The sequence below is a fragment of the Oncorhynchus tshawytscha genome, linkage group LG24 (assembly GCF_018296145.1).
Source record: "Oncorhynchus tshawytscha isolate Ot180627B linkage group LG24, Otsh_v2.0, whole genome shotgun sequence".
NCBI classification, from domain to species: domain Eukaryota; kingdom Metazoa; phylum Chordata; class Actinopteri; order Salmoniformes; family Salmonidae; genus Oncorhynchus; species Oncorhynchus tshawytscha.
This window is the reverse complement of record NC_056452.1, coordinates 880,736-907,465: the sequence shown is the minus strand read 5'-3', so window position 1 is coordinate 907,465 and position 26,730 is coordinate 880,736. Positions and strand designations below refer to the sequence as shown.

Below are 26,730 nucleotides of genomic sequence, written 5' to 3'. Positions count from 1 at the left end.
AAATGTTTTTCCCCACTTTTCCCTCCAAGCCCTCTCAGGTTACAGGGGCATGAGAGAACACGTCGAGTGGAAGAAGGAGCCATCGAGTCACAGGGGTGAGGGTGCAGTGCACTCTGAGATTCTCAGAGCAAGACAAGTCAACACGTGGTTACTAAGGGTGAGGGAATTAAGATTTACTCTAAAGAATGTAATTGTAAATGTCTACTCTTAATCGCTGGCCTTCCAACTTGACTTGACCTAGGGCATGTTTCAATCCATATCACGGAAGATCCACGGTATTATTAGGGGAAGATTTGGCCGGGGTAGGTTGTCATTGTAATATAAGAATTTGTTCTTAACTGACTTGCCTAGTTAAATAAAAATGAATAAAATAGTGAGATTGAAATTTAAAGGTAATTTCCAATTGAGGCGATATATGCAGCATGTACCGTGAATGTAGTCTCTGTGAACGCAGGAACATTGCATTTATACATTTAAATCGTGCCAAACCACAGATCTTCCGCGATACAGATTGAATCGAGCCCTTATTCCTTTTAGCTCCTAGAGGAGCAAAGGGCCTCAACAGTGCACCTCCAGCGAACCCTGTTCTGGGCAATTTTCCTAACTTCATTCCAGGCCCTACAACTAGACACATCATTCCCCCACCCCTCCTATAGACTGGCAGGCAAAATTATCATACATTTTAATGAAAGCTGAATTAATTTGGTGATACTTTAACTCAGTTTTTTTATGCCATTGTCTTGCTGTATGTTGCTACTAATGTTATTTCTTTGCTTATAAGAGTACAGTGCCATTAACTATATGAACACAGCCATTATCAAATAAATTGATAATAAATATAGCCATTCTCAGACCTCTTTTCTCTCTCAAGGACATGACAAGATAGCAGAAACTAGTAACGTTTGACTGAATAGTGTGATTACACAAAATAGAAATCAACACACTTGTTTTTCCATCTTTAATTTTGCAAATGTGTCAAGAACACTAGCAAAGAACATCTTAAACTTGGTCCAGTAGAAAAAAAAATACTTGAATGATTTAATACTTTGTTTTTCAGCTTTGAACCCTCTGGTGTGAATTTGGAATCTTACAGATTGCTAGTGGGTGGTTCCAAAATCATTTTTCTTTTCAATCATATATAAATATCCAGACATCATATAATTTCGAATGCAAACCTAAGAGTAAAATGACTGGATAGAAACGGCATTATCTACATAAGGCATTAGCAGACAAAATGTACAGTACACTACTAAAAATAGCTTTTGTTTCTGTTACCTCTGAAAGAGAATTTTAAATTACGATAATAAACATAATGGATTATTTATTATTTAATATCAGCATCATTAATAGCATATCTTTATTACTATTTCTATTTTTTTTTCATCTTTTTTTTTTCGTAAAAAAAAAAATCAATAAATTAACAAGCTACCTCTTTCCCTGAAAGCCAATACTCCACTGTGTCATTGAATGAGAGTGTGTGTGTTTTGTGTGTGTGCGTATATGTGTGTGCATGCCTATATTTGTGTGTGTTGTGTTTAAAAGAACACAAGTGAACAGAAACATAACCTGGATGATGACACACCAGTCTCAAACCCAATGAGGGAGGAGGGGAGAGGGGGGATAATTCTGGAGTCAATACAAAAAATAATTCACTGTAAATATATAATATATATTTATACATATTTGAATATATTTACAAATATACCCAGCCCTATATACTGTATATTATTTTTCTCCATAATAATAATAAGTGTGTGGACTTATCAAGAGAAAGTATAAAGAAACAAGACAATATTACAAAATATAAAGAAGAGGCAGTGTCTGTCTGTATGCGCTCTTCTTCTATTCATCTGTTTTTGTTAGTTGATTCTTTCTTTCAGTCCTTTCAGTTTCCTATTTTGTCATCCTCTTTTTGAGTCCCTTGTTTTTTCCGTTCATTACGGTCCATATTTTCCCTCTGGGAACAAGCAAAAGTCTTGGAATGCCAGCCAACGGAATGGAATCATGAAATGCAAAAATAGTAAATTCCAAACTCTAGTAGAAAACAACCGGAACAAATAAAACGGCAAGAGAGGAGAGGAGGTGGACCCTTGGGAACAGATATTCATTCAGTCAGACAAGAGGAACACTGATGAAGGGTCCCGGTCCTCTTCTTAAGACCTTGAACATGTGTATGAATGTGTGTGCAAATGTGTGTGTGTGTGTTCAGTTCTAAAAGCAGCACTGCCACCAGCCCAGTCCCATCTGGGTCCGTTAGTCCATTTGGAGCCAGAGGGGGGTTGGGGGCCAGGAGGTTTGTGGGGTTGGTGGTGGGGGTATATTTAATTTTCTCTCTATGGAAGTGTCGCTTTGTGGGGGGTGGGGGTCAGGCTGGAGCTGGATGGGGGGGATTGAGGAGGGGAGGGCTCATGTTTTGATGCCTCCATTAATGTGCTGGTACTTGGGGAGGCAGGGCTGGTCTGGCAGGGGGTCATGGGAGAACACGGAGTCGTCACCGGAGGAACAAGAGCTGTGTGTGTCCTGGAAGCTGGGAGAATACTGCTCGGCTGGGGCACACAGGTCCAGATACTCCTATACACAGACAGGGTGAGAAGGTAGAACTATTACACTCACAGGTTTAGAGGAGTGAGAGAGCGGAGAGAGAGACAAATGGAATATACTGAAATAGAGACAGGCATGAAGACAGTTTGAGGAGGACAGTGATGGACATGTGGAGAGTATCATTTTCATTATTTTATTTATGCAAAATATAAACTATTCCCAAATCATGCTGGACAGATTTATGAAAAATGTTGGCGCCAGGAGAGCAAACGATTTGATACCGGATCCGTATGAAAATATGTGGATGAATAATACTTCATAAATGGGGCGTGGGCTAGAGAGAGGGGAACTGTCCAGCACAGTTCACATAGAGCAATGCTGACCTGGTTGCTGTTAGTCTCAGTATAAAATGGTTCAATGTGTCTGGGCGGGCGAGGAAGAACACCCAGACAGAGAGAGCGAGCGAAAGTGAACGAGAGAACAAGAAAGAAAGAGAGGGGGAAGACCAGAGAGATAAAAGAGAGACCAGTGAGAAAGGGGGAGAGAGGGGTAGAGAGAGGGTGTGGAGTCCAGAGAGAAAGAGAAACCGGAGAGGGAAAAGACAAGAGACAGCGAGAGAGAGAGAGAAAAAGATAAGACCAGAGAGTGTTCAAACTGAGAAGGGGGGGCAGAGAGAGAGGGAGAGAGACCAGAGAGAGAGAGAGAGACTGTGCGAGGGATATCCAACCCTGGGCTTCATCCATACCGCTCTGCTTCATGGCACTACCCAGCACAATTAGAACAAACCTGACATCTGAAATTGGAACGTGGGTTTGAGCGCAGTAGGAGAATGACTGAAAAAATATATATCCCAAAAGCCAAGGAAAAGATAAACGTACATTTTGTTATTGAAGACATGCTCCATAACTTTGGCAACTACTAAGTATTTTTTAAACCTCCTGCTTTGAGCTGGATGTGCCAATCTGTAGTTCATACATCCATAATCTATGATCAGAATTACTGTTTTACCTCAATTAGCCACAACATTTGAAAGCAAGGTTTTTTCTGGAAGCTGTGCTGTGCCATTTTCCCTACATTTTCCCCCATGTGTGCCAGCCCCCTTGCAATTCGAGTTCTAGCCAATGAGCTTCAGCTCCTGGCCATTTGAGTGGCAGCTAGCAAGATGCACACACAGCAGAGTGAGAAGAGAGAGCAATGACATGGTGCATATATCTGCACATATGTGACATAGTAACCATTTTTGGCCCTTAAGTTTATTTTCAAAAAAATTGGCACAAAAGTACTGGAGAATCTCTAATGTTAGTTGTAAAAAAAAACTTGAAAAAGCATTTTGCAGTTGTTTTTGCTCTTTTCATCTTCATCCCTGCACCCTCCTCTCTCCTTTTTCTCTTGTCTTTTGTGTCAGTTATTGGAATAGTTGTGAGGTTAAGAAATAGTTGAGAGTGAGTGGGGAGGAAGAAGAGAAGTGTTGTTGGTGTTTGAGCATTCTTATAAAAACGAGTGCTGGCTTCCATTTCTCAGCTCAACACAAGGCGTCTCACATTACTAAAGAGCGGTTTAAAAAAAAAGGAAGGCGCTTTATTACATTTCAAAAGTTCAAACACTGAAACACTGAAGTTGGAGTTTTTGGCATAATCTATGGCGGCCCAGTCTGAAGCCAGACGAGCCCTGACATATTTCCATCCACAGCCCCTCTTCAGGCCCGCGCATGGATATCACACACAACAGGAGGGGAACGGAAAGAAACACAAGCCATTATTCTGAGGCGAGGAATAGCTCAGAGTATCTTTTGATGATTTGGAAACATCAGTGGGCCATGGCCACTGCTCTGGGGCCTGGTTTGAATCAAGCAGCCATTTTCTGGTCATTGTTAAGGTCATGTGTCAGCCAACGCAGGATCCTTCTAATGCTTTTCAACACTCTTGGTTAAAAAAAGTGTTGATCAACTTTGCTTGCCCTGGCAATTGGAGTGTCCGTGAGCCTGTATATTGTGCACCTTTTTCCAAGCTTTTAGGAGAGAAGCCTGACATGCTTTTACATCATACTTCTCATTGACCAAGCACTTCCAAGAATACAAGGTCAGCATGGTTGGGGTCAACTCCTTTTAAATTCAGTCAATTCAGGAAGTAAACTGAAATTCCAATTCCATGTTTACTCAATGCTTTTCAACAGAAAAAAAGTTTACTTCCTGAAATGAAAGGGAATTGACCCCAACTCTGGAGGTAAGTGAATTGCTCTGGCTCCAGATTCTAGATATGAAAAGGTGAAGCGGAATGACTGGTTTGTGCCCTCACCTCATTCGTGGCCAGGGTGAGGATGCGATCTAGATCCTCCACCAGCTGCTTGAAGGTGGGCCGGTGGGAGGAGATGGCATGCCAACAGTCTTTCATCATCATGTACCTGAGAGAGAGAGAAGAGAGAGAGAGAAACAAGGAGTATGAACGGTTAGTAAAAGTACTTCATTGTTTTTCTTTCCAAAACACATGCCATGCCACCCATTCAACAGACTGATGCACATTTCTAAAATCATTGTCCAATTGCCTGTCAAAAGTGGGTGAGATGATAAAGACTCATTTATCTGAGCCTAGGTGTCAAGGTATGAACCAGCCAATCCAAACACAGAGCTATGCTGGTTCTATTTCTCTGCACACTCCTCTCTGCACTCTCCGTTTAAGACAAATGCACGCCAATACCAATCCTATCCTAGGTCTGTCTGTCTCCACTGTAGATTTCACTGTTTCCAGTACAGCGTGAGACCATTAGGCCCGACAATACCAGTGCAGGCAGTGACATTATGTGCTGTGTAACTGGAATGGGCCCATTGTGAATGACAACATTGATACAGGCCCAGGCCAGCTGTGTAGGGTCATGGATCTGATGGAGATGGGGTGAGGGTGGGGACCCCAGTAGGGTTTGTGTGTGTGCACAATTGTGTGTGTGTGTGAGTGTGCACATTTGTGCGTGTGTGTGTCTGCCTGCATATATATGTGTGTGTGTGTGTGTGTATATATGAGATAAAGTGAATCAAATAGTATTATACAGCTCATTGGTGCAGTTGCCAGGCTTGTCCATACGATGGCCCTCTTTCAACAGCTTGAAGAGCTCCTCTACGGGGATACCAGGGTACGGAGAACCCCCCAAGGTGAAGATCTCCCACATCAGCACCCCAAATGACCAGCTGGGAAGAAAAACACAAACACACATATTCAACATTAATGCTTTCATTACTATTATCATGTTATGCATCCATTGATACATACATACATACATACATACATACATACATACATACATACATACATACATACATACATACATACATACATACATACATACATACATACATACATACATACATACATACATACATACATACATACATACATACAAGTGATAACAATTGATGGCAATGAAGTATAACTTTTTTTTTTTACACGATTTCAACTGCTACTGCTCAGAGAAACAAAGGGTTGAAGGGTAACTATATCATCCCATTGATTCCATAATTAATGGAATCAATGGAATTAGTTGATTCCGCTAACCATTCTCTATAAATGTTCACCCTAACATTAATTTAGGGCTCAGAGTGGCGCAGGGGTCTAAGGCACTGCATCTCAGTGCTAGAGGCGTCACTACAGATCCTGGTTCGATTCCAGGCTGTATCACATCCGGCCATGTTTGGGAGTCCCATAGGGCGGCGCACAATTGGCCCAGCGTTGTCTGGGTTTGGCCGTGGTAGGCCGTCTTTGTAAATAAGATTTTTTTTTTAAGTGACATTTTAAAAAAGTGACTTGCCTAGATAAATAAAGGTTAAATAAAAAATAAATAATCAATGACTCTTCATGGCAGTGTGTGTTTTGTGAGCAACAAAGAGTGTATTATAGCACCCGCAGGGAATGGAGGCATACACACACACACACACACACACACCAACACGCCTACCTTAGTGACCCAAAGAGGCCACAACACAATACAAAGACACCGTGATCTTTTATTTGCTCCTGTGGTTATCTCTCCATCGATCTGTTGACATAACTGGCCCTGCGTTTGTTCTCTCTTTCTATCTCTACATCTCTCTGTTTGTTAACACATCCCTTTGCTCCATTCAATGGCACTTCGTATCCATCGCTCAACTATTGTCATTCCACTGGCCCATGTAGATACAGTTGAAGTTGGAAGTTTACATACACCTTGGCCAACTACATTTAAACTCAGTTTTTCACAATTAATCCTTGTAAAAAATTCCCTGTCTTGGGTCAGTTAGGATCACCACTTTATTTTAAGAATGTGAAATGTCAGATTAATAGCAGAGAGTATTATTTATTTATTTCATCACATTCCCAGTGGGTCAGACGTTTACATACAACCAATTGGTATTTGGAAGCATTGCCTTTAAATTGTTTAACTTGTGTCAAACATTTTGGGTAGCCTTCCACAAGCTTCCCACAATAAGTTGGGTGAATTTTGGCCCATTCCTCCTGACTGGTGTAATTGAGTCAGGTTTGTAGGCCTCCTTGCTCGCACACACTTTTTCAGTTCTACCCACACATTTTCTATAGGATTGAGGTCACGGCCACTCCAATACCTTGATGTCCTTAACTTCTTTGGTAGGGGGCAGTATTTTCACATCCGGATGAAAAGCATTTTATTTTATTTTACCTTTATTTAACTAGGCAAGTCAGTTAAGAACAAATTCTTATTTTCAATGACGGCCTAGGAACAGTGGGTTAACTGCCTGTTCAGGGGCAGAACGACAGCTTTGTACCTTGTCAGCTCGGGGATTTGAACTTGCAACCTTTCGGTAAACTAGTCCAACACTCTAACCACTAGGCTACCCTGCATGCCCAGAGTAAACGGCCTGCTACAAAGCCATAAAAGCTAGAATATGCATATTATTAGTAGATTTGGATATAAACCACTGAAGTTTCTAAAACTGTTTGAATTATGTCTGTGAATATAACAGAACTCATATGGCAGGCAAAAACCTGAGAAAAAAATCCAACCAGGAAGTGGGAAATCTGAGGTGGTTCGATTTTCAACTCAGCTCCTATTGAAGATAATGGGAAATTGGTAGTGTTGCACTTCCTAAGGCTTCCACTAGATGTCAACAGTCTTTAGAACCTTGTCTGATGCTTCTACTGTGAAGTGGGGCCGAAGGAGAAGGGAATGAGTAAGGTCTGCCATGAGTCGACCATGCTCTGACCATGCGCGTTCACTGTTCCATCGCACTTCTGAAGACAATGGAATTCTCCGGTTGGAACATTATTGAATATTTATTTTAAAAACATCCTACTGACTTATGGAACTTTTTGACATTGTCTGCTTTTAGTGAATGAGCTTCGTGACTTTGGATTTGTTTACCAAACGCGCTAACAAAAGTAACTATTTGGACATAAATTATGGATATTACCGAACAAAACAAACATTTCTTGTGGAAGTGGGAGTCCTGGGAGTGCATTCCGACGAAGATCAGCAAAGGTAAGTGAAGATTTATAATGCTATTTATGACTTTTGTTGACTGCATAATATGGCGGATATATTTGTGTCTTGATTGGGCTCTGAGCGCTACCGTCTCACCTACCCTAGAGAGGTTAAGCCATTTTGCCACAATTTTGGAAGTATGCTTGGGGTCATTGTCCATTTGGAAGACCCATTTGTGACCAAGCTTTACCTTCCTGACTGATGTCTTGAGATGTTGCTTCAAAATATCCACATCATTTTGCTTCCTCATCATGTCATCTATTTTGAAGTGCACCAGTCCCTCCTGCAGCAAAGCACCCCCACAACATGATGCTGCCACCCTCGTGCGTCACGGTTGGGATGGTGTTCTTCAGCTCCCCCTTTTCCTCCAAACATAACGATGGTCATTATGGCCAAACAGTTCTATTTTTGTTTCATCAGACCAGAGGACATTTCTCCAAAAAGTACAATCTTTGTCCCCATGTGCAGTTGCAAACCGTTGTCTAGCTTTTTTATGGCGCTTTTGGAGTTGTGGCTTCTAACTTGCTTGCGGCCTTTTAGGTTATATCTATAGGATTAGTTTTACTGTTGATATAGATACTTTTGTACCTGTTTCCTCCAGCATCTTCACAAGGTCCTTTGCTGTTGTTCTGGGATTGATTTGCACTTCTCACACCAAAGTACATTCATCTCTAGGAGACAGAACGCGTCTCCTTCCTAAGTGGTTTGACGGCTGCGTGGTCACACGGTGTTTATACTTACGTACTATTGTTTGTACAGATGAATGCGGTACCTTCAGGTGTTTGGAAATTTCTCTCAAGGATGAACCGGACTTGTGGAGGTCTACAATTATTTTTCTGAGGTCTTGGCAGATTTCTTTAGATTTTCCCATGATGTCAAGCAAAGAGGCACGGAGTTTGAAAGTAGGCCTTGAAATACATCCACAGGTACACCTCCAATTGACTCAAATGATGTCAATTAGCCTATCAGGAGCTTCTAAAGCCATGACATAATTTTCTGAAAATTTCAAAGCTGTTTAAAGGCACAGTCAACTTAGGGTATGTCAACTTCTGACCCACTGGGATTGTGATAGTGAATTATAAGTGAAATAATCTGTCTATAAACAATTGTTGTGAAAATTACTTGTGTCATGTACAATGTAGAAGTCCTAACCGACTTGGGAAAACTATAATCAAGTCAACTCCAATTTTATTGGTCACATACACATGGTTAGCAGATGTTAATGGTAGCGTAGCGAAATGCTTGTGCTTCTAGTTCCAACCATGCAGTAATATCTAACAAGTAATCTAACAATTCTGACAACTACCCTTTACACACAAGTGTAAAGGAATGAGTAAGAATATGTACATATAAATATATGGATGAGCGATGGCCGAAAGACATAGGCAAGATGCAGTATAGAGTACAGTAGAGATTTGAGTCAGTATGTTGGCTGCAACCACTCAATGTTAGTGATGGCTTTTTAACAATCCGATGGCCTTGAAAGAAGATGTTTTTCTGTCTCTCGGTCCCAGCTTTGATGACCCTGGACTGACCTCACCTTTTGGATGATAGTGGGGTGAACAGGCAGTGGCTCGGGTGGTTGTTGTCCTTGATTATCTTTTTGGCCTTCCTGTGACATCGGGTAGTGTAGATGTCCTGGAGGGCAGGTAGTTTACCCCCGGTGATGCGTTGTGCAGACCTCACTACCCTCTGGAGAGCCTTACGGTTGTGGGCAGAGCAGTTGCCGTACCAGGAGGTGATACAGCCCGACAGGATGCTCTCGATTGTGCATCTGTAAAAGTTTGAGAGTGTTTTTTGTTGCGCCTTCTTCACCACGCTGTCTGTGTGGGTGGACAATTTCAGTTTGTTCGCGATGTGTACGTCAAGGAACTTGAAACCTTCCACCTTCTCCACTACTACCGTTGATGTGGATAGGGGGGTGCTCCCTCTGCTGTTTCCTGAAGTCCACGATCATCTCCTTTGTTTTGTTGACGTTGAGTGTGAGGTTATTTTCCTGACACCACACTCCGAGGGCCCTCACCTCCTCCCTGTAGGCCGTCTCGTCGTTGTTGGTAATCAAGCCTACCACTGTAGTGTCATCTGCAAACTTGATGATTGAGTTGGAGGCGTGCATGGCCACGCAGTCATGGGTGAACAGGGAGTACAGGAAAGGGCTGAGAACGCACCCTTGTGGGGCCTCAGTGTTGAGGATCAGCGGGGTGGAGATGTTGTTTCCTACCCTCACCACCCGGGGGGGTCCCGTCAGAAAGTCCAGGACCAGTTGCACAGGGAGGGGTCGAGACCCAGGAGCTCGAGCTTAATGACGAGTTTGGAGGGTACTATGGTGTCAAATGCTGAGCTGTAGTCAATGAACAGCATTCTTACATAGGTATTCCTCTTGTCCAGATGGGTTAGGGCAGTGTGCAGTGTGATTGCGATTGCGTCGTCTATGGACCTATTGGGGCTGTAAGCAAATTGGAGTGGGTCTAGGGTGCCAGGTAGGGTGGAGGTGATATGATCCTTGACTAATCTCTCAAAGCACTTCATGATGATGGAAGTGAATGCTACGGGGCGATAGTAGTTTAGCTCAGGTACCTTAGCTTTCTTGGGAACAGGAACAATGGTGGCCCTCATGAAGCATGTTGGAACAGCAGACTGGGATAGGGATTGATTGAATATGTCCGTAAGCTCACCAGCCTGCTGGTCTGGCATGCTCTGAGGACCCGGCTAGGGATGCCGTCTGGGCCGGAAGCCTTAACACATTTAAATGTTGTTCTCACGTTGGCTGCAGTGAAGGAGAGTCCGCAGGTTTCGGTAGCAGGCCGTGTCGGTGGCACTGTATTGTCCTCAAAGCGATCAAAGAAGTTGTTTAGTTTGTCTGGGAACAAGACATCAGGGACCGCGACGAGGCTGGGTTTTGTAGTCCGTGATTGACCCTGCCACATACCTCTCGTGTCTGAGCCATTGAATTGCGACTCTACTTTGTCTCTATACTGACGCTTAGCTTATTTGATTGCCTTGGAGGGAATAGCTACACTGTTTGTATTTGGTCATGTTTCCGGTCGCCTTGCTCTGATTAAAAGCAGGGGTTCGCGCTTTCAGTTTTGCGCGAATGCTGCCATCAATCCACGGTTTCTGGTTGGACGGTAGTGTTCCACCTGGCCAACATCCGGTGAAATTGCAGTGCGCGAAATTCAAAAATAGTAAATTCATATATTTAACATTCTTGAAAATATGTGTTATACATCAAAATAAAGTGTAACTTCTTGTTAATCCAGCCGCTGTGTCAGATTTGAAAAAGGCTTTACTGCAAAAGCACACCATGCGATTATCTGAGGACAGTGCCCTGGATACAAACACATTAAAATAATTTTAATTTTTTTTAATAATTTTGTCTATATAATTTAATAAAGAAACCGATGAATTCCTGAAGCTGTTAGTTCGTATGTCGATTATTTATCACACGGACTCCGCACACATAGCCTAGCTTGAGAGTGTTGCGTGAAGCAGCTCACTGAAGACCGACAGCGGTAGGAAATCGTTAAGAAAGATGTTCCAATATCATTTTTTTTGTAATGTCAACGCATAATGCCATTGGGAAGGCTTAATAAAACATGCATTATTCTCTATAATGCATACTTTTTTGCAAACATTTTGGGGGGAGATTTTTTTCTAAAGGCTATTACAACAATTCAATATGAAATGTAGGTCCTTGAAAATTACAATTAAGTACTGGAAAAAGTCCCTGAAGGTCCTTGAATTTGACTGGTCAATGTCTGTATGAATGCTGTAGGCTACTTGCTCAGCCCATATTAAAGATAAAATCACCTGCTATTGAAATGACGTGTGCATCATCCGCTTTTCTGCCAGATCTTTACCCAGGACAGAATTATTTTCATACGGGACAGTAACTTTCAGTTGGCAATGGCTCGGTGTGCCATTGGCAAATCTACCTGAATGTCAAGCATTAATTGTGTGTATTGTTTTTAATTGTTAGGTATTACTGCACTGTTGCAGCTAGAAACATAAGCATTTTGCTGCACCTGTGATAACATCTGCAAAATAAGTGTACACGACCAATAACATTTATTTGATTTGAATTGGAAATGTGATTTTTGCATATCCCCCTGATATCCTCATTACTTGCCCTTTGGGGTTTTATGCTGGGTTTCATTATGAGCACTTTGTGACATCTGCTGATGTAATAAGGGCTTTATAAATACAATTGAATTGGAGGGCAGGGGGAGGTGGGCTCTGGCCCCTTCCAGAGGCTTTGAAGACGGGCAGATTAGTAACAACATCAGGCCGTGTGAAACTTTCCCTTTCGCCACAGACCGGCCAGTACACACCCCACCCCCCAAACAAATCCCCCTGCACCCCCTAACTCCGCCACCACCAAATCACCTCACTAAACTCCTGTACCCATTCCTCCACCACCATCCCAACCTCTTACCCCCTCAGTCTCACTGCAAAAATTGCATTAGAAAGCTACAGCAAGTGTATAGGCCAGGGTCGTGTTCATTAGGGCACACAATGGAAAACTTTTTAAAACGGCTGGGTTTTAACAGGTTTTCTTACGTTGGGTCTAGGCTGAGTTGCTCTTTCTAAAACAGTAAGCGAATTGTGTGTGTAAGAGAGTAAAATCAAGGTACAGTACTTACACATCACTCTGGTGAGTGTACACACGGTCAAACAGCGCCTCTGGAGCCATCCACTTCACCGGGAGACGACCCTGAGGAGGACACATACACACAGGTCAATAGGTCAAGGTCAAAAAGGTAACATTGAAATATCTATACACAGACAGACATAGGGTATTTCATGACCAATATTTCTTGGCTAATCAGCATCTTTTAATTCATGCACTCTTCCAGGTTCCTGGTATTCCTAAGAATCTCATTAGATCTGGGAATACCAATAGGGAATTCCCAGAGGTACTGTCATACGTTTATAGCAGTTAGCAAATAAACTGGTTTGCAGATAAAGACAGTTTATTGCTGCATGTCATTACACACTGCAGCATGGATAGCAAGTGACAAGCAGGGTCAAATACATTCATGCATACTGAAGTTGCAGTGTAGGAGAAATTATTTTAGAATGGGTAATAGAAAGGTAGGGGCAGATGATAATCATGATTATGATTAACATTAGTTCTGCCCCTACCTTTTTATTAGGCCTTCTGAAATAAGTCTAATTTATCCAAGACTAGAACATAGTATTGTTAAGACTGATTATCGTCATCATCACCATTACCCATTGTCTATGGCTCATGATGTGTTATGGATGGTTGTTTTTGTGGTTCTTGTTGTTTTCAACTAGGCTAGGCTCTCAGTGTGTAATGAAAAGACAGCCATGCATACTAAAGGAGGATGTGGTCTACAGTGGGAATCAGATGAATGCTACTGGGGGTCTGCTATGGAGATGTCAAGCACTCTGTTGCTCTCCCTCTATTTCAGTGTCTCTCCATCTCTTGGTCTGTTTGGACAAGTGGCTATGGAAGTGAAGGAACAAGAGAGGAGGCACAAACTAGTGCAGAGCCTCTATAGAAGCACTGCATTCACTGATTTCCTGGGAACCTCCAGTTAGAGAGGTGCTGGCGGTGTGGTCAGCATTTTTCATGCTGTGGGTGGGAGAGAGTGGTCAGACAGATAACTTTGGGATTAAAATATTTTTGGGTCCCACAGATTATTTAGAACAGTTGTCTTTCTTATCTATTGTATTAAAAACAGCTCTTTGTCGCAATATTTTGCTTCAAGTTCTATAACCTAGCTCTTCTTGTCACGTTCTGACCTTTATTTCCTTTGTTTTGTATTTATTTAGTATGGTCAGGGCGTGAGTTGGGTGGGCAGTCTATGTTTGTTTTTCTATGATTTGGGTATTTCTATGTTTCGGCCTAGTATGTTTCTCAATCAGAGGCAGGTGTCATTAGTTGTCTCTGATTGAGAATCATACTTAGGTAGCCTGGGTGTCACTGTGTGTTTGTGGGTGATTGTTCCTGTCTCTGTGTTTGCACCAGATAGGACTGTTTTGGTTTTCCACATTCTTTGTTTTTGTAGTGTTCATGTTTATTCCTTTTTGTTATTAAACATGAATCAGTATAATCACGCCGCATTTTGGTCCGCTTCTCCTTCACAACAGGAAGACCATTACACTTCTCTATTGTGTTGGGCGTGGGAGATCAAATGTGCCTGTGTTCTCAATGAAACCTGTATGCTGTATGAATGGATGAGAAGCACGCGCAATGGTCTTTCCGTGGAGAGTAACTTCCTAAATATGACAGGCTGTAGTTTAGGTTCCAACTTTGACTGTATATAAATATTGATAACACATTTATTTGTGCCTGCCTTCAAATTGTCCCGCTCCTATATTGAAGTTTTGCAAGATTATTTCAAAACCATTTTGTCTTTATGTTTTGTAGGCCATTCATTATCTACAGTGCCATCAGAAAGTATAAACACATTCCACTTTTTGTTGTGTTACAGCCTGAATTTAAAATGGATTGTGTAACTGATCTACACACAATACCCCATAATGTCAAAGTGGAATTATGTTTTTAGAAATTTAAAAAATTAAAATAAATGAGAATCTGTTTTGTTATGGCAAGCCTAAATCAGTTCAAGAGTAAAAATGTGCTTAATCTCTCTTGGGTAGGGGGCAGTATATTGACTTCTGCCTGCCTTGACCCTGACCCTGCCTGCCGTTCTGTACCCTTTGGACTGCCCTTGACCTGTTGTTTTGACGGCCCGCTGTTCTAGTAATAAACTTATGTTGCTTCGAACCGTCTGCATCTGGGTCTTCCCTAGAACGTAATAGTACGAACTGACCTTGACTAACCCAGCAGACATCATTGAGCTGCAGCCCTCCTCCTTCCCCTGCTCTAAGATAGCGTACTTCATCACGCTAATGTCCGCGAGTGCTCTCGCCTGGCCTTCGGCACTATGGGAACAACAGTTGGTCGAATGCTTATGTCTGGAGGAGTTTGTGGCGGAGGTACAGAGGCTGCCCAGAAGTTACTCCAGCTTCGGCAAGACAGGCAGTGTGGCAGACAATGCGGTGGATTTCCGCACATGCCTGGAACCCGGAAGCGCTGTTCGACATGCTCCTGCACGGAGTTTCAGAGGAAGTAAAGAACGAGCTTGCAGCCCGGAAACTACGAAGAAGAGGAGATTTGATTTTGCCCACCCAAGGATTCAACCTCACCTCCGAGGCATCCCGGAAGTCCTCAATGGAGCTGTTGCCGAGAGAACCCGAGGCTACCCGAGTTCCGTCGAGAGTCTCAGAAGTCTGCCGATTCACCTCTTCCCGAGCCAAGGCAACTAGGCAGAGTTAGGCTGCCTGTATTGCGGGACTACTGGTAATTTCTTCTCCACCTGTCCACTAAAAGACCAGGCTCACCGGAAAGAGCGAGTACTCTGGTGGGCCATACGGAGAACTTTTCCTCTCCCCTTACTCACACCCCTTTTCATGCCATTTTGCTGTGGGGGAACCAATCTAAATCTCTCCGGGTACTCATCGACTCTGGGGCCAATAAGAGCTTTATGGACGCTACCCTGTCGTCCGAGCTGGGCATCCCCACTCAGCCTCTCTCCATTCCCATGGATGTTAGAGCACTGGACGGGCATTATAGACCGGGTCATCCACAATACCACCCCGATCAACCTACAGGTGTCAGGGAACCACAGAGAGACAATCTAATGACTCTAACCTAAGTGTATGTAAACTTCCGACTTCAACTGTATATCTTATATACACTTCGATGTTGGACATAAAACACTATAAAATTACTAGGAAATCAGAGTGATTTTAATTTACACTGAACAAAAATATAAACGCAACATACAACAATTTCAAAGATTTACTGTTCATACAAGGAAATCAGTCAATTGAAATGAATTCATTACGCCCTAATCAATGGATTTGACATGACTGGGAATCCAGATATGCATCTGTTGGCCACAGATACCTTAAAAAAAGTAGTGGTGTGGTTCGAAACCACCATTTGCCTCATGCAGCGCGACACATCTCCTTTGCATAAAGTTGATCAAGCTGTTGAATGTGGCCTGTGGAATGTTGTCCCACTCCTCTTCAATGGCTGTGCGAAGTTGCTGGTTATTTGCTGGAACTGGAAAATGTTGTCGTACACGCCAATCCAGATCATCCCAAACATGCTCAATGGGTGATATGTTTTGAGTATGCAGGCCATGGAAGAACTGGGACATTTTCAACTTCCAGGAATTGTGAAGAGATTCTTGTGACATGGCGCCATGCATTACCATGTTGAAACATGAGGTGACGACGGCGGATGAATGGCACGACAATGGGCCACAGGATTTCGTCACGATATCTCTGTGCATTTAAACTGCCATTGATAAAATGCAATTGTTCGTTGTAAGTAGCTTATGCCTGCCCATACCATAACCCCACAGCCACCAACTCTGTTCACAACGTTGACAATAGCAAACCACTCGCCCACACAATACCATACGGTCACCGTAACAGCCCTACATTCACGCTGCCTGCCATCTGCCCGGTACAGTTGAAACCGGGATTCATCAGTGAAGAGCACACTTCTCCAGCGTGCCAGCGGCCATCGAAGGTGAGCATTTGCACACTGAAGTTGATTACGATGCAGTCAGGTCAAGATCCTGGTGAGGATGACAAGCACGCAAATGAGCTTCTCTGAGATGGTTTCTGACAGTTTGTGCAGAAATTATTTGGTTGCGCAAACCTAGTTTCATCAGTCCGGGTGGCTGGTCTCAAGACAATCCCGCAGGTGAAGAAGCCGGATGTGGAGGTTCTGGGCTGTCGTGGTTACACGTGGTCTGCAGTTGTGAGGCCGGTTGGACATACTGCCAAATTCTTTAAAATGACGTTGGAGGCGACTTATGGTAGATAAATTAACATTACATTCTCTGGCAACAGCTCTGGTGGACATTCCTGCAGTCAGCATGCCAATTGCATGCTCCCTCAAAACTTGAGACATCTGTGGCATTGTGTTGTGACAGAGTAGCCTTTTATCCCCCCCAGCACAAGGTGCACCTGTGTAATGACCATGTCGTTTAATCAGCCACACCCGTCAGGAGAAATCCTCACTAACAGGGATGTAAACACATTTGTGAGTATGGAACATTTCTGTGATATTTTACTTCAGCTCATGAAACATGAGACCAACACTTTACATGTTGTGTTAATATTTTTGTTTAGTGTAGAAAATCTGTTCCCAAGTAAGTCACTCGCATAAATAGAGGTATATGTGATATTGCTGAGCAATTAACCATTTCATTTTTTTTAAAACAACTAATTGACCGTTGGTTTAATTCTTTTGAATTCCATTTATTTAGTTTTTTGATCTAGAGATAAATCAGATCCAGCCTGAAGTGTGAAATGTAGTAGCGATTGTAGTTTCAAACAGGCCAATTTTCTACATAGTTTAGTGCATAAAATGTGGTAATTAACTACAATGTCCATACTCCATTGCACATCTACTTGCCCGGTCTGTGTCTCTTTTATGACAGTTTCTATGGAAGAGTGAAGAGTGCACGATTGCTGATATAGAGAGCAGCTGTTGCTTCGCAAGGTATTTCTACTTGAACATACATGATCTAAGTGATTGATAGTTGGTATTCAGCAGTCATAAATGTATGCCTTATTTACTTTGAATAACTACAAAATACTACTTTTGTCAGACAGCACAGGCAGCAGCTGTATAGAGATGAGATAATGACATGGAATGAAATTAAGTAATCAAATAAAATATACACAACTGAAATCTTTTTATTTAGTAAAGTGAATAAATGATGGCTAATCAGTCATGTGCAGTCACTACCATCATGGGACATGTATTAATTGTTTTATTCTGCGTTGTTACAGCATTCAACCCACATAATGCATAGTGCATTTAATGTAAAAAAAAAAAAACGTGATTATTTTTTCATAATCAAATCGACATCAAAAAGCACTAATCCAGACCTGCCAACCCTTTCCAACTTTTTTAGAGTACCAGACACGCGCAGCAAATTGGGGTTTTCTTCCCCCCCCTGCATGCTCGTGCATGCGCTGTTTGTGAGTCTGATCGCAATTATAGAATTGTACCAAATCAATTCTATTAAAAGGTTGGAATACATTCTTGACAACATTCCATTTACACATATGGTAAAAGTCACTAACAATATCAAATAAGAAAGAACACACAAATAACCTTTATTCTTGGAGATTACATGTACAGTGTAGAATGGAGATAATTATATATACAGTTTTTCTTAGCTCATGCCCCCAAGTCCCCCCATGCCCCCATGCCCTCATGCCCCCAATGTAGTAGAGGAACGCTTGTCACCTCTCAAACAGGGCCAATCACAAGGGCGAGCTCACAAGTATTGGCTTTTCAGACACGGTTCCTATTCAACACTAAAACAAATGATTGCATCGACACAGACCGCAAACTGGCTACACAATGCTCAAGTAGGCTACTGCAAAGGGAATCTGACCGCTGTTCACTAGAAGAGTCTGGTGTTTCAGCCTATGTAAAGGTGCCTATTGTATTTCTATGCAGAGCATACATCATTTCAGATTTTCGTAATTGATAAAATCTCAAATCTAATGCAAAGGCATTTTAGAAGCATTGCCGCTAATACCGGACACTCATTCATTCTTCATCGCGCAGTCTTCTAAACTCCCGACTCCATTTAATGCCAAGATGTTTATATTTATTTTTGATTATAGTTTTGTAATGCTTCTTGTGGCGTGGATCATAATTACAGTTACAGTCTCAGGTTGCGTGATGCTCCTAATGTTACATGGAAAATACAACTAATGGGATGCAGAATTAAATTTATATCACACTTGCACAAATGCAACCGGTTATTTTTCGTATTTGCATTTAATTCACTAGCAAATCCAAGTGAACTGCTGGCACTTTAGAGCCCACTGAATGTCCATCTTATGTTCGCTAACGTCAACTTGAAACAACTAGTGTTTACCTTTCCACAACACGCAGAGTCGAAAATGGATTTGTCTATGTGTTATGTGTTTACCTGCAGCTGACAGTCAGCGAACTCAGCATCACAGCAAACAGGAGGAGGGGCAGACACTGGGTAGCTACGTCCAATAATCATGTATTGATCCCCATGTCCGTTGACACAAACTCCGTACATGTCTGTGTGTTGCAGCTCGAGAATTTATTCAGTGGATTTATTTTTTATTAAAATGTAAATATATATATATCAGGCCCTTCTCATTTCTGCATACTTTTAACTCGGATCTCGTACCTACGTACATGGACAGAGAGTTACGTAGTTGGTACGCAAAATGCTTGCATGTTGGCAGGTCTGCTAATCGCTCAGCAGTAATATTTGCTCTTATTCCAATGTAATCAAGGTTTGAAATGATTATGTTTTTGTCAAATACTATATCTGTTTGTGATTCGTGCGGTCAATTTGCAGTGTACAAATTATTTATAACTATGTTCCAGCCCCCGACCATCCGCTCAAGGAAAAATTGGCCCAAGGCAGAATGTAATTGGCAACCCCCTGACCTACAATAACAATGCAGTATGACGGCCGGGTTTGGGACCAATTCTTGCTGGAGCGGGTGGGAATCGAACAAGAAGTCAGTGGGAGCAGGCGTGCGTAGTATGAAAAGCAGTGGGAGCGGGATGAAGGAATCAGTCCCACGCAGACTTCTACCTCCTGTCTCTGCCAAGACTGAGAAGGACGGAGGGAGGCTCAACTTACACAATACAGAAAGTAAACTGAAATTCAAATTTTCCTTAAGGAATATCGGTTTACTTCATGAATTAATCAATTGAAATGGAGTTGACTGTCACATACACCCCCTCACAACATTACAGAACACACGACACAGTATACACTCCTCAAGTGCCCCCCCAAGTACTCACGTTAGTTGTCTTTTTATAGTAATCGATGTTGTGGACGTCCCTGGCCAGGCCAAAGTCAGCAATCTTCATGAAGTTGCTCTCTGTGACCAGGACGTTCCTCGCTGCTAGATCTCTATGTATACACTGGATGGAGAGAAGTAGAGAAAATGGGACAGGGTGGATGGAGATATAGATGAAATTGAGAACAAGAAATACAACTTTAATAGAAACATAAGTAAGCTATGCTAATAATGTTATACTATGTATGTGTATGGTAAGTGTAATGAACCAGAAACATATTTAATTAACCCTGTGACAAGTACCAACAAACGTGTGTGATCATTCTACAGTGATCCCTGCAGCGTACACTCAAACCGGTGTGATTAGACCGCTTATTTAGAGCATCCAGTTTCGATTGACGCAACAGTCAGCGTTTCAGCTGGCAACACTGCTTTTTCTCAGAAACATTTTGTACAAACACAGTCCTCAGAAAGTTATGTCCTGAATTTGACCGGTTTATTTTTTGGATGCAATGTTTAAACATTCACAGAAGTAGCAACAGCATAACACCATCATTCAAACTGGACAATGTAGGCTACATTAGTCCTAGCGCTAATTGAGGAAAGATTGAGGTAACGCATGCGGTCATATTTAGCTAACTCTCGGCTGACAGAAACCACAACATGCTAATAGAAATTACTACTTACAATTCATCACATAACGGGTGAGTTCTCCATTGATTGAAATAGCTGAGCAAAACACCATTCCTTCACCTCATTTTGTTATAACACCTTTGGTCACCTTTGGTCTGACAGACGTTGAAGTGACACCCAGAATGCATTGTATAATGGCCCCACACATAGCTGGCAAATAGCTTAGCATTAGCTCATCATAATCAGTACAACCTTCAAAAAGTATTTTACACACATCATAGATGTGGTGAAGGTAAGAAACAACATCTCCACTTCGCTGACCCTCAACACTGGGGCACCACAAGGGTGAGTGCTCAGCTCCCTACTGTACTCCCTGTTCACCCAGGACTGCGTGGCCATGCACACCTACAACTCAATATTCAAGTTTGCAGAAGACACAACAGTAGTGGGCTTGATTAGCAACAATGACGAGACAGCCTACAAATAGGAGGTGAGGGCACTCGGAGTGTGGTGTCAGGAAAACAACCTCTCAATCAACGTCAACAAAACAAAGGAGATGATCGTGGACTTCAGGAAACAGCAGATGGAGCACCCCCCTGTCCACATCGAAGGGACAGCAGTGGAGAAAGTGGAAAGTTTTAAGTTCACATCACATACAAACTGAAATGGTCCACCCACACAGACAGCCTCAGGAGGCTGAAGAAATGTGGTTTGTCACCCAAAACCCTGACAAACTTTTACAGATGCACAATCGAGAGCATCCTGTCGGGCTGTATCACAGCCTGGCGCGGCAACTGCCCTCAACCGCAAGGCTCTCCAGAGGGTGGTGAGGTCTGCACAACGCATCACAGGGGAAAACTACCTGCCCTCCATGACACCTACAGCACCCGATGACACAGGAAGGCCAAAAAGATCATCAAGCACAACAACCACCGAGCCACTGCCTGTTCACATTGCTACCATCCAGAAGGAGAGGTCAGTACAGGTGCATCAAAGCTGGGACCGAGAGACTGAAAAACAGCTTCTGTCTCAAGGCCATCAGACTGCTAAACAGCAATCACTACCTCAAAGATGCTGCTGCCTACATAGAGACTCAAATCAGTGGCCACATTAATACATGGATCACTAGACACTTTAAACAATGCCACTTTAAAAAATGCCTATTTAATAATGTTTACATATCTTACATCACTCATATCATATGTATTTACTGTGTTTATGCCATCTACTGCACCTTGCCTATGCCGCTCGGCCATCGCTCATCCATATACTTATATGTACATATTCTCATTCACCCCTTTAAATTTGTGTGTATTAGGTAGTTGTTGGGAAATTGATAGATTACTTGTTAGATATTACTGCACTGTCGGAACTAGAAGCACAAGCATTTCGCTACACTCGCATTAACATCTGCTAACCATGTGTATGTGACCAATACAATTTGATTTGATGTCCATTACAATCTATGCAATAATCAGAATGCATGATTTGTCAACAGAACTTCAATTAATGAGGAGGTAGAACACACCACAATTCAAACTGTTGTTAGAAAATAAAACTTAAAGAAGAACTTAAGTAAGAAAATAGCTTGAAAGTGACAAGTTATTTTTGTTTGGGGCAGCGCGGGTTAATTGTCCTGTTCCGTAATAATCACATTTTGGAACAGTGAGTGCATTCTGACATCACCTGCATAAAAAAAAAACTCGCCCTGGGGCGACTGTTAGAGATATTTGGAACTCATGCGTGAAAAGGTTAAAGTAACACACGCTACCTAATATAACATGACGACAAAATACATGCACGACAAATCAAATCAAATCTAATTTTATTTGTCACATACACATGGTTAGCAGATGTTAATGCGAGTGTAGCGAAATGCTTGTGCTTCTAGTTCCGACAATGCAGTAATAACCAACGAGTAATCTAGCTAACAATTCCCCAAACTACTACCTTATACACATAAGTGTAAAGGGATAAAGAATATGTACATAAAGATTATGAATGAGTGATGGTACAGAGCAGCATAGGCAAGATGCAGTAGATGGTATCGAGTACAGTATATACATATGAGATGAGTATGTAAACAAAGTGGCATAGTTTAAAGTGGCTAGTGATACATGTATTACATAAAGATGCAGTAGATGATATAGAGTACAGTATATACGTATACATATGAGATAAATAATGTAGGGTATGTAAACATTATATTACGTAGCATAGTTTAAAGTGGCTAGTGATATATTTTACATCAATTCCCATCAATTCCCATTATTAAAGTGGCTGGAGTTGAGTCAGTGTGTTGGCAGCAGCCACTCAATGTTAGTGGTGGCTGTTTAACAGTCTGATGGCCTTGAGATAGAAGCTGTTTTTCAGTCTCTCGGTCCCAGCTTTGATGCACCTGTACTGACCTCGCCTTCTGCCTGAATTGGAGGAAGATTCATGACAGATACATGGTAGAAGTTGTTTGTGAACCTAGATGTGTATGTCTGCCTGTGCATGTGTGTTTAGGTGCATGTGTGTATGCTTGTGCATGTATGCGTGTGAGTGTGTTAGCATACTGTGTTATTGTATGCTCTAGGCTCTGTCACATTCCTCTAGTAAGCAGGAGCGTGATGGAGTGTTTGGCTATAGTGCCCATTGCCAGTTGTGAATGCGTTGTGAAAACGCTATTCTTCAGATGTCCACACAGAGAGGCTTTGTGTGATAGAGAGAGACAATGCTGAGATTTGGACAGGTGGCTAGAGATGTGTTTTTAGGAGACAATATTGATAAACACACACTTTTTACACAACCACCATGGTTAAAGCCCTAGTCACAAGGACCCAGTGCAATGCCAAGGAAGTGTGTCTACCAAGCAGAATGGTGAGAATGAACATGTTGTATGTGTGTTTGTGTGTGTGTGTGTGTACCTTCTGTGAGGCCAGATATTCCATGCCCCGTGCCACCTGGTAGGTACAGGAGACCAAGTCCTTAAAGGTGAGCTGTTCATCTGAGCAGCGGGTAATATCGTAGGAGTATTCCATGCCAGGGGGCCTGCGGGCACGTAGGTACTCCCTCAGGTTCCCTTTAGAGGCATACTCCACTATCACATATAGAGGGCCTGTCACAGAGAGAAAAAGAGACACAGACAGAAAGAGAGAGAGGACACATGCACACATTTAGGACTACACACTGACTGATCACTGCTTTACAAATTGGGGGGGAGGGATGAATCTTGAGTATTGAAGGAACCGAGTCAATCAGGGATTATCGGCATCACGATGTTATCTTGAAAACTTGAATGCTGACAATTTGTGAATGACAGAGTCAAACATGACAAATATATGGTGGGAGAGGTTTTGTCGTGTGTGTGGATAAAATACGGATGTAGATTCAGTTCTGATATTCAACACCATATTCATAGTACAGTCGTGGCCAAAAGTTTTGAGAATGACACAAATATTAATTTTCACAAAGTCCGCTGCCTCAGTTTGTATGATGGCAATTTTACATGTCCTCCAGAATATTATGAAGAGTGATCAGATGAAATGCAATTAATTGCCTTGCAAATTAACTGAATCCCCCAAAAACATTTCCACTGCATTTCAGCCCTGCCACAAAAGGACCAGCTGACATCATGTCAGTGATTCTCTCGTTAACCTCTCTTGGACGCTAGCGTCCCACCTGGCCAACATCCAGTGAGATTGCAGAGCGCCAAATTCAAATACAGGCATACTCATAAAAATTCAGAAAAGATACAACTATTTGACATTGGTTTAAAGATTAACTTCTTGTGAATCCAACCACGGTGTCAGATTTAAAAAATGCTTTACGGCGAAAGCATACCGTACGATTATTTGAGAACATAGCCCAGCAGACAAATCATTACAAACAGTAACCAGCCAAGTAGAAGAGTTACACAAGTCAGAAATAGAGATAAAATGAATCCCTTACCTTTGATAATCTTCATATGGGTGCACTCAGAAGACATTAATGTATTCAATAAATGTTTCTTTTGTTCGATAATCCACTTTATATCCGTAAAGTTCATAGAAACATGTCAAACAATGTTTATATTCAATCCTCAGGTTGTTTTTAGCCTAAATAATCTATAATATTTCAACCGGACAATAACGTCGTCAATATAAAAGGTAAACAAGAAAGGCACTGTCTCTGGTCGCGCGCATGAAAAAGCTCTGACACGGCAGGGTCCACTCATTCAGACTGCTCTTACTCCCTCATTTTTCAGAATACAAGCCTGCAAAGGAACTGCAATTTGAGTCCTAAGTCAATGGATACCGTAATGGCATTGAATAGAAAACTACAGAAAAAAAACTACTTCCTGAATGGATTTCTCAGGTTTTCGCCTGCCAAATCAGTTCTGTTATACTCACATTCATTTAACAGTTTTGGAAACTTTAGAGTGTTTTCTATCCAAATCTACTAATTATATGCATATCCTATCTTCTGGGCCTGAGTAGAAAGCTGGCATGCTTTTCATCCAAAATTCCAAATGCTGCCCCCTACCCTAGAGAATTTAACACAGGTGTGAGTGTTGACGAGGACAGGGCTGGAGATCACTCTGTCATGCTGATTGAGTTTGAATAACAGACTGGAAGCTTCAAAAGGAGGGTGGTGCTTGGAATCATTGTTCTTCCTCTGTCAAACACGTACCGTCATCATTGCTTTGCACAAAAAGGCCTTCACAGGTAAGGATATTGCTGTAAGATTGCACCTAAATCAACCATTTATCGGATCATCAAGAACTTCAAGGAGAGCGGTTCAATTGTTGTGAAGAAGGCTTCAGGGCGCCCAAGAAAATCCAGCAAGTGCCAGGACCGTCTGCTAAAGTTGATTCAGCTGCGGGATCGGGGCACCACCACTACAGAGCTTGCCCAGGAATGGCAGCACGCACAGTGAGGCGAAGACTTTTGGAGGATGGCCTGGTGTCAAGAAGGGCAGCAAAGAAGCCACTTCTCTCCAGGAAAAACATCAGGGACAGACTGATATTCTGCAAAAGGTACAGGGATTGGACACCTGAGGACTGGGGTAAAGTAATTTCCTCTGAGGAATCCCCTTTACAATTGTTTGGTGCAGCCGGAAAAAAAGCTTGTCCGGAGAAGACATGGTGAGCGCTACCATCAGTCCTGTGTCATGCCAACAGTAAAGCATCCTGAGACCATTCATGTGTGGGGTTGCTTGTCAGCCAAGGGAGTGGGCTCACTCATAATTTTTCCTAACACAGCCATGAATAAAGAATGGTACCAACACATCCTCCGAGAGCAACTTCTCCCAACCATCCAGGAACAGTTTGGTGACGAACAATGCGTTTTCCAGCATGATGGAGCACCTTGCCATAAGGCAAAAGTGATCACTAAGTGGCTCGGGGAACAAAACATCGATATTTTGGGTCCTAGACCAGGAAACTCCCCAGACCTTAATCCCATTGAGAACTTGTGGTCAATCCTCAAGAGGCGGGTGGACAAACAAAAACCCACAAATTCTGACAAACTCCAAACATTTATTATGCAAGAATACGCTGCCATCAGTCAGGATTCGGCCCCAAAGTTAATTTGGCCCAGAAGTTAATTGACAGCATGCCAGGGCGGATTGCAGAGATCTTGAAAAAGAAGGGTCAACACTGCAAGTATTGACTCTTTGCATCAACTTTATGTAATTGTCAAGAAAAGCCTTTGTCACTTGTGAAATGCTTGTAATTTACTGAAATACTTCAGTATTCCATAGTGACATCTGACAAAAAATAACTAAAGACACTGAAGCAGCAAACTTTGTGGAAATTAATATTTGTGCCATTCTCAACTTTTGGCCACGACTGTAGATGTATGGGAGAGGTACAGAGTAAGTTATGGTAGAGCCCCTTGTACTCACCATCTTGTGTACAGGCCCCTAGCAGGTTGATAATGTTCTTGTGTTTACCGATCATCTTCATCATCTCCATCTCTGACACCAGATCAGACAGGTCCTTTTCTGTAGCATCGTCTGGAGGGGGGAAGGAGGAGGGATGAATAATGGGTCATTATAGAGGACAGAAAATACATATTCATTCATTACAGACACATGCGCAATGTTATAGGCTGCATTCATTTGTCAGCATCATTACCTGTTAACTAGCCCTCCCTGGATGGTCCTGTCTCGCTCAGCTACTTTAAAATGTAAAGTCCCCATATTTGGGGACCCTATTAGATTTTTTATTTATTCAAT

The 26,730-nt window shown here is 42.2% G+C and overlaps 1 protein-coding gene across 6 annotated transcripts in view; it reads right to left on the bottom strand.

The window, feature by feature from the left end:
* Positions 1-944: 944 nt before the first annotated feature.
* The window catches only part of LOC112223890 (fibroblast growth factor receptor 2), a 96,500-nt gene continuing 70,714 nt past the window's right edge, over positions 945-26,730 (bottom strand). For all 6 annotated transcript variants that reach the window (XM_024387198.2, XM_024387197.2, XM_024387196.2 and 3 more), the window contains 7 exons: positions 26,398-26,508; positions 23,439-23,629; positions 19,898-20,020; positions 12,666-12,736; positions 5,582-5,719; positions 4,836-4,941; positions 945-2,571 (listed from right to left, as the gene is read on the bottom strand). In XM_024387198.2, coding sequence (XP_024242966.2) covers positions 2,407-2,571; positions 4,836-4,941; positions 5,582-5,719; positions 12,666-12,736; positions 19,898-20,020; positions 23,439-23,629; positions 26,398-26,508 — 905 coding nt within the window. In that variant the 3' untranslated portion in view covers positions 945-2,406. The remainder of the gene's footprint in view (positions 2,572-4,835; positions 4,942-5,581; positions 5,720-12,665; positions 12,737-19,897; positions 20,021-23,438; positions 23,630-26,397; positions 26,509-26,730) is intronic.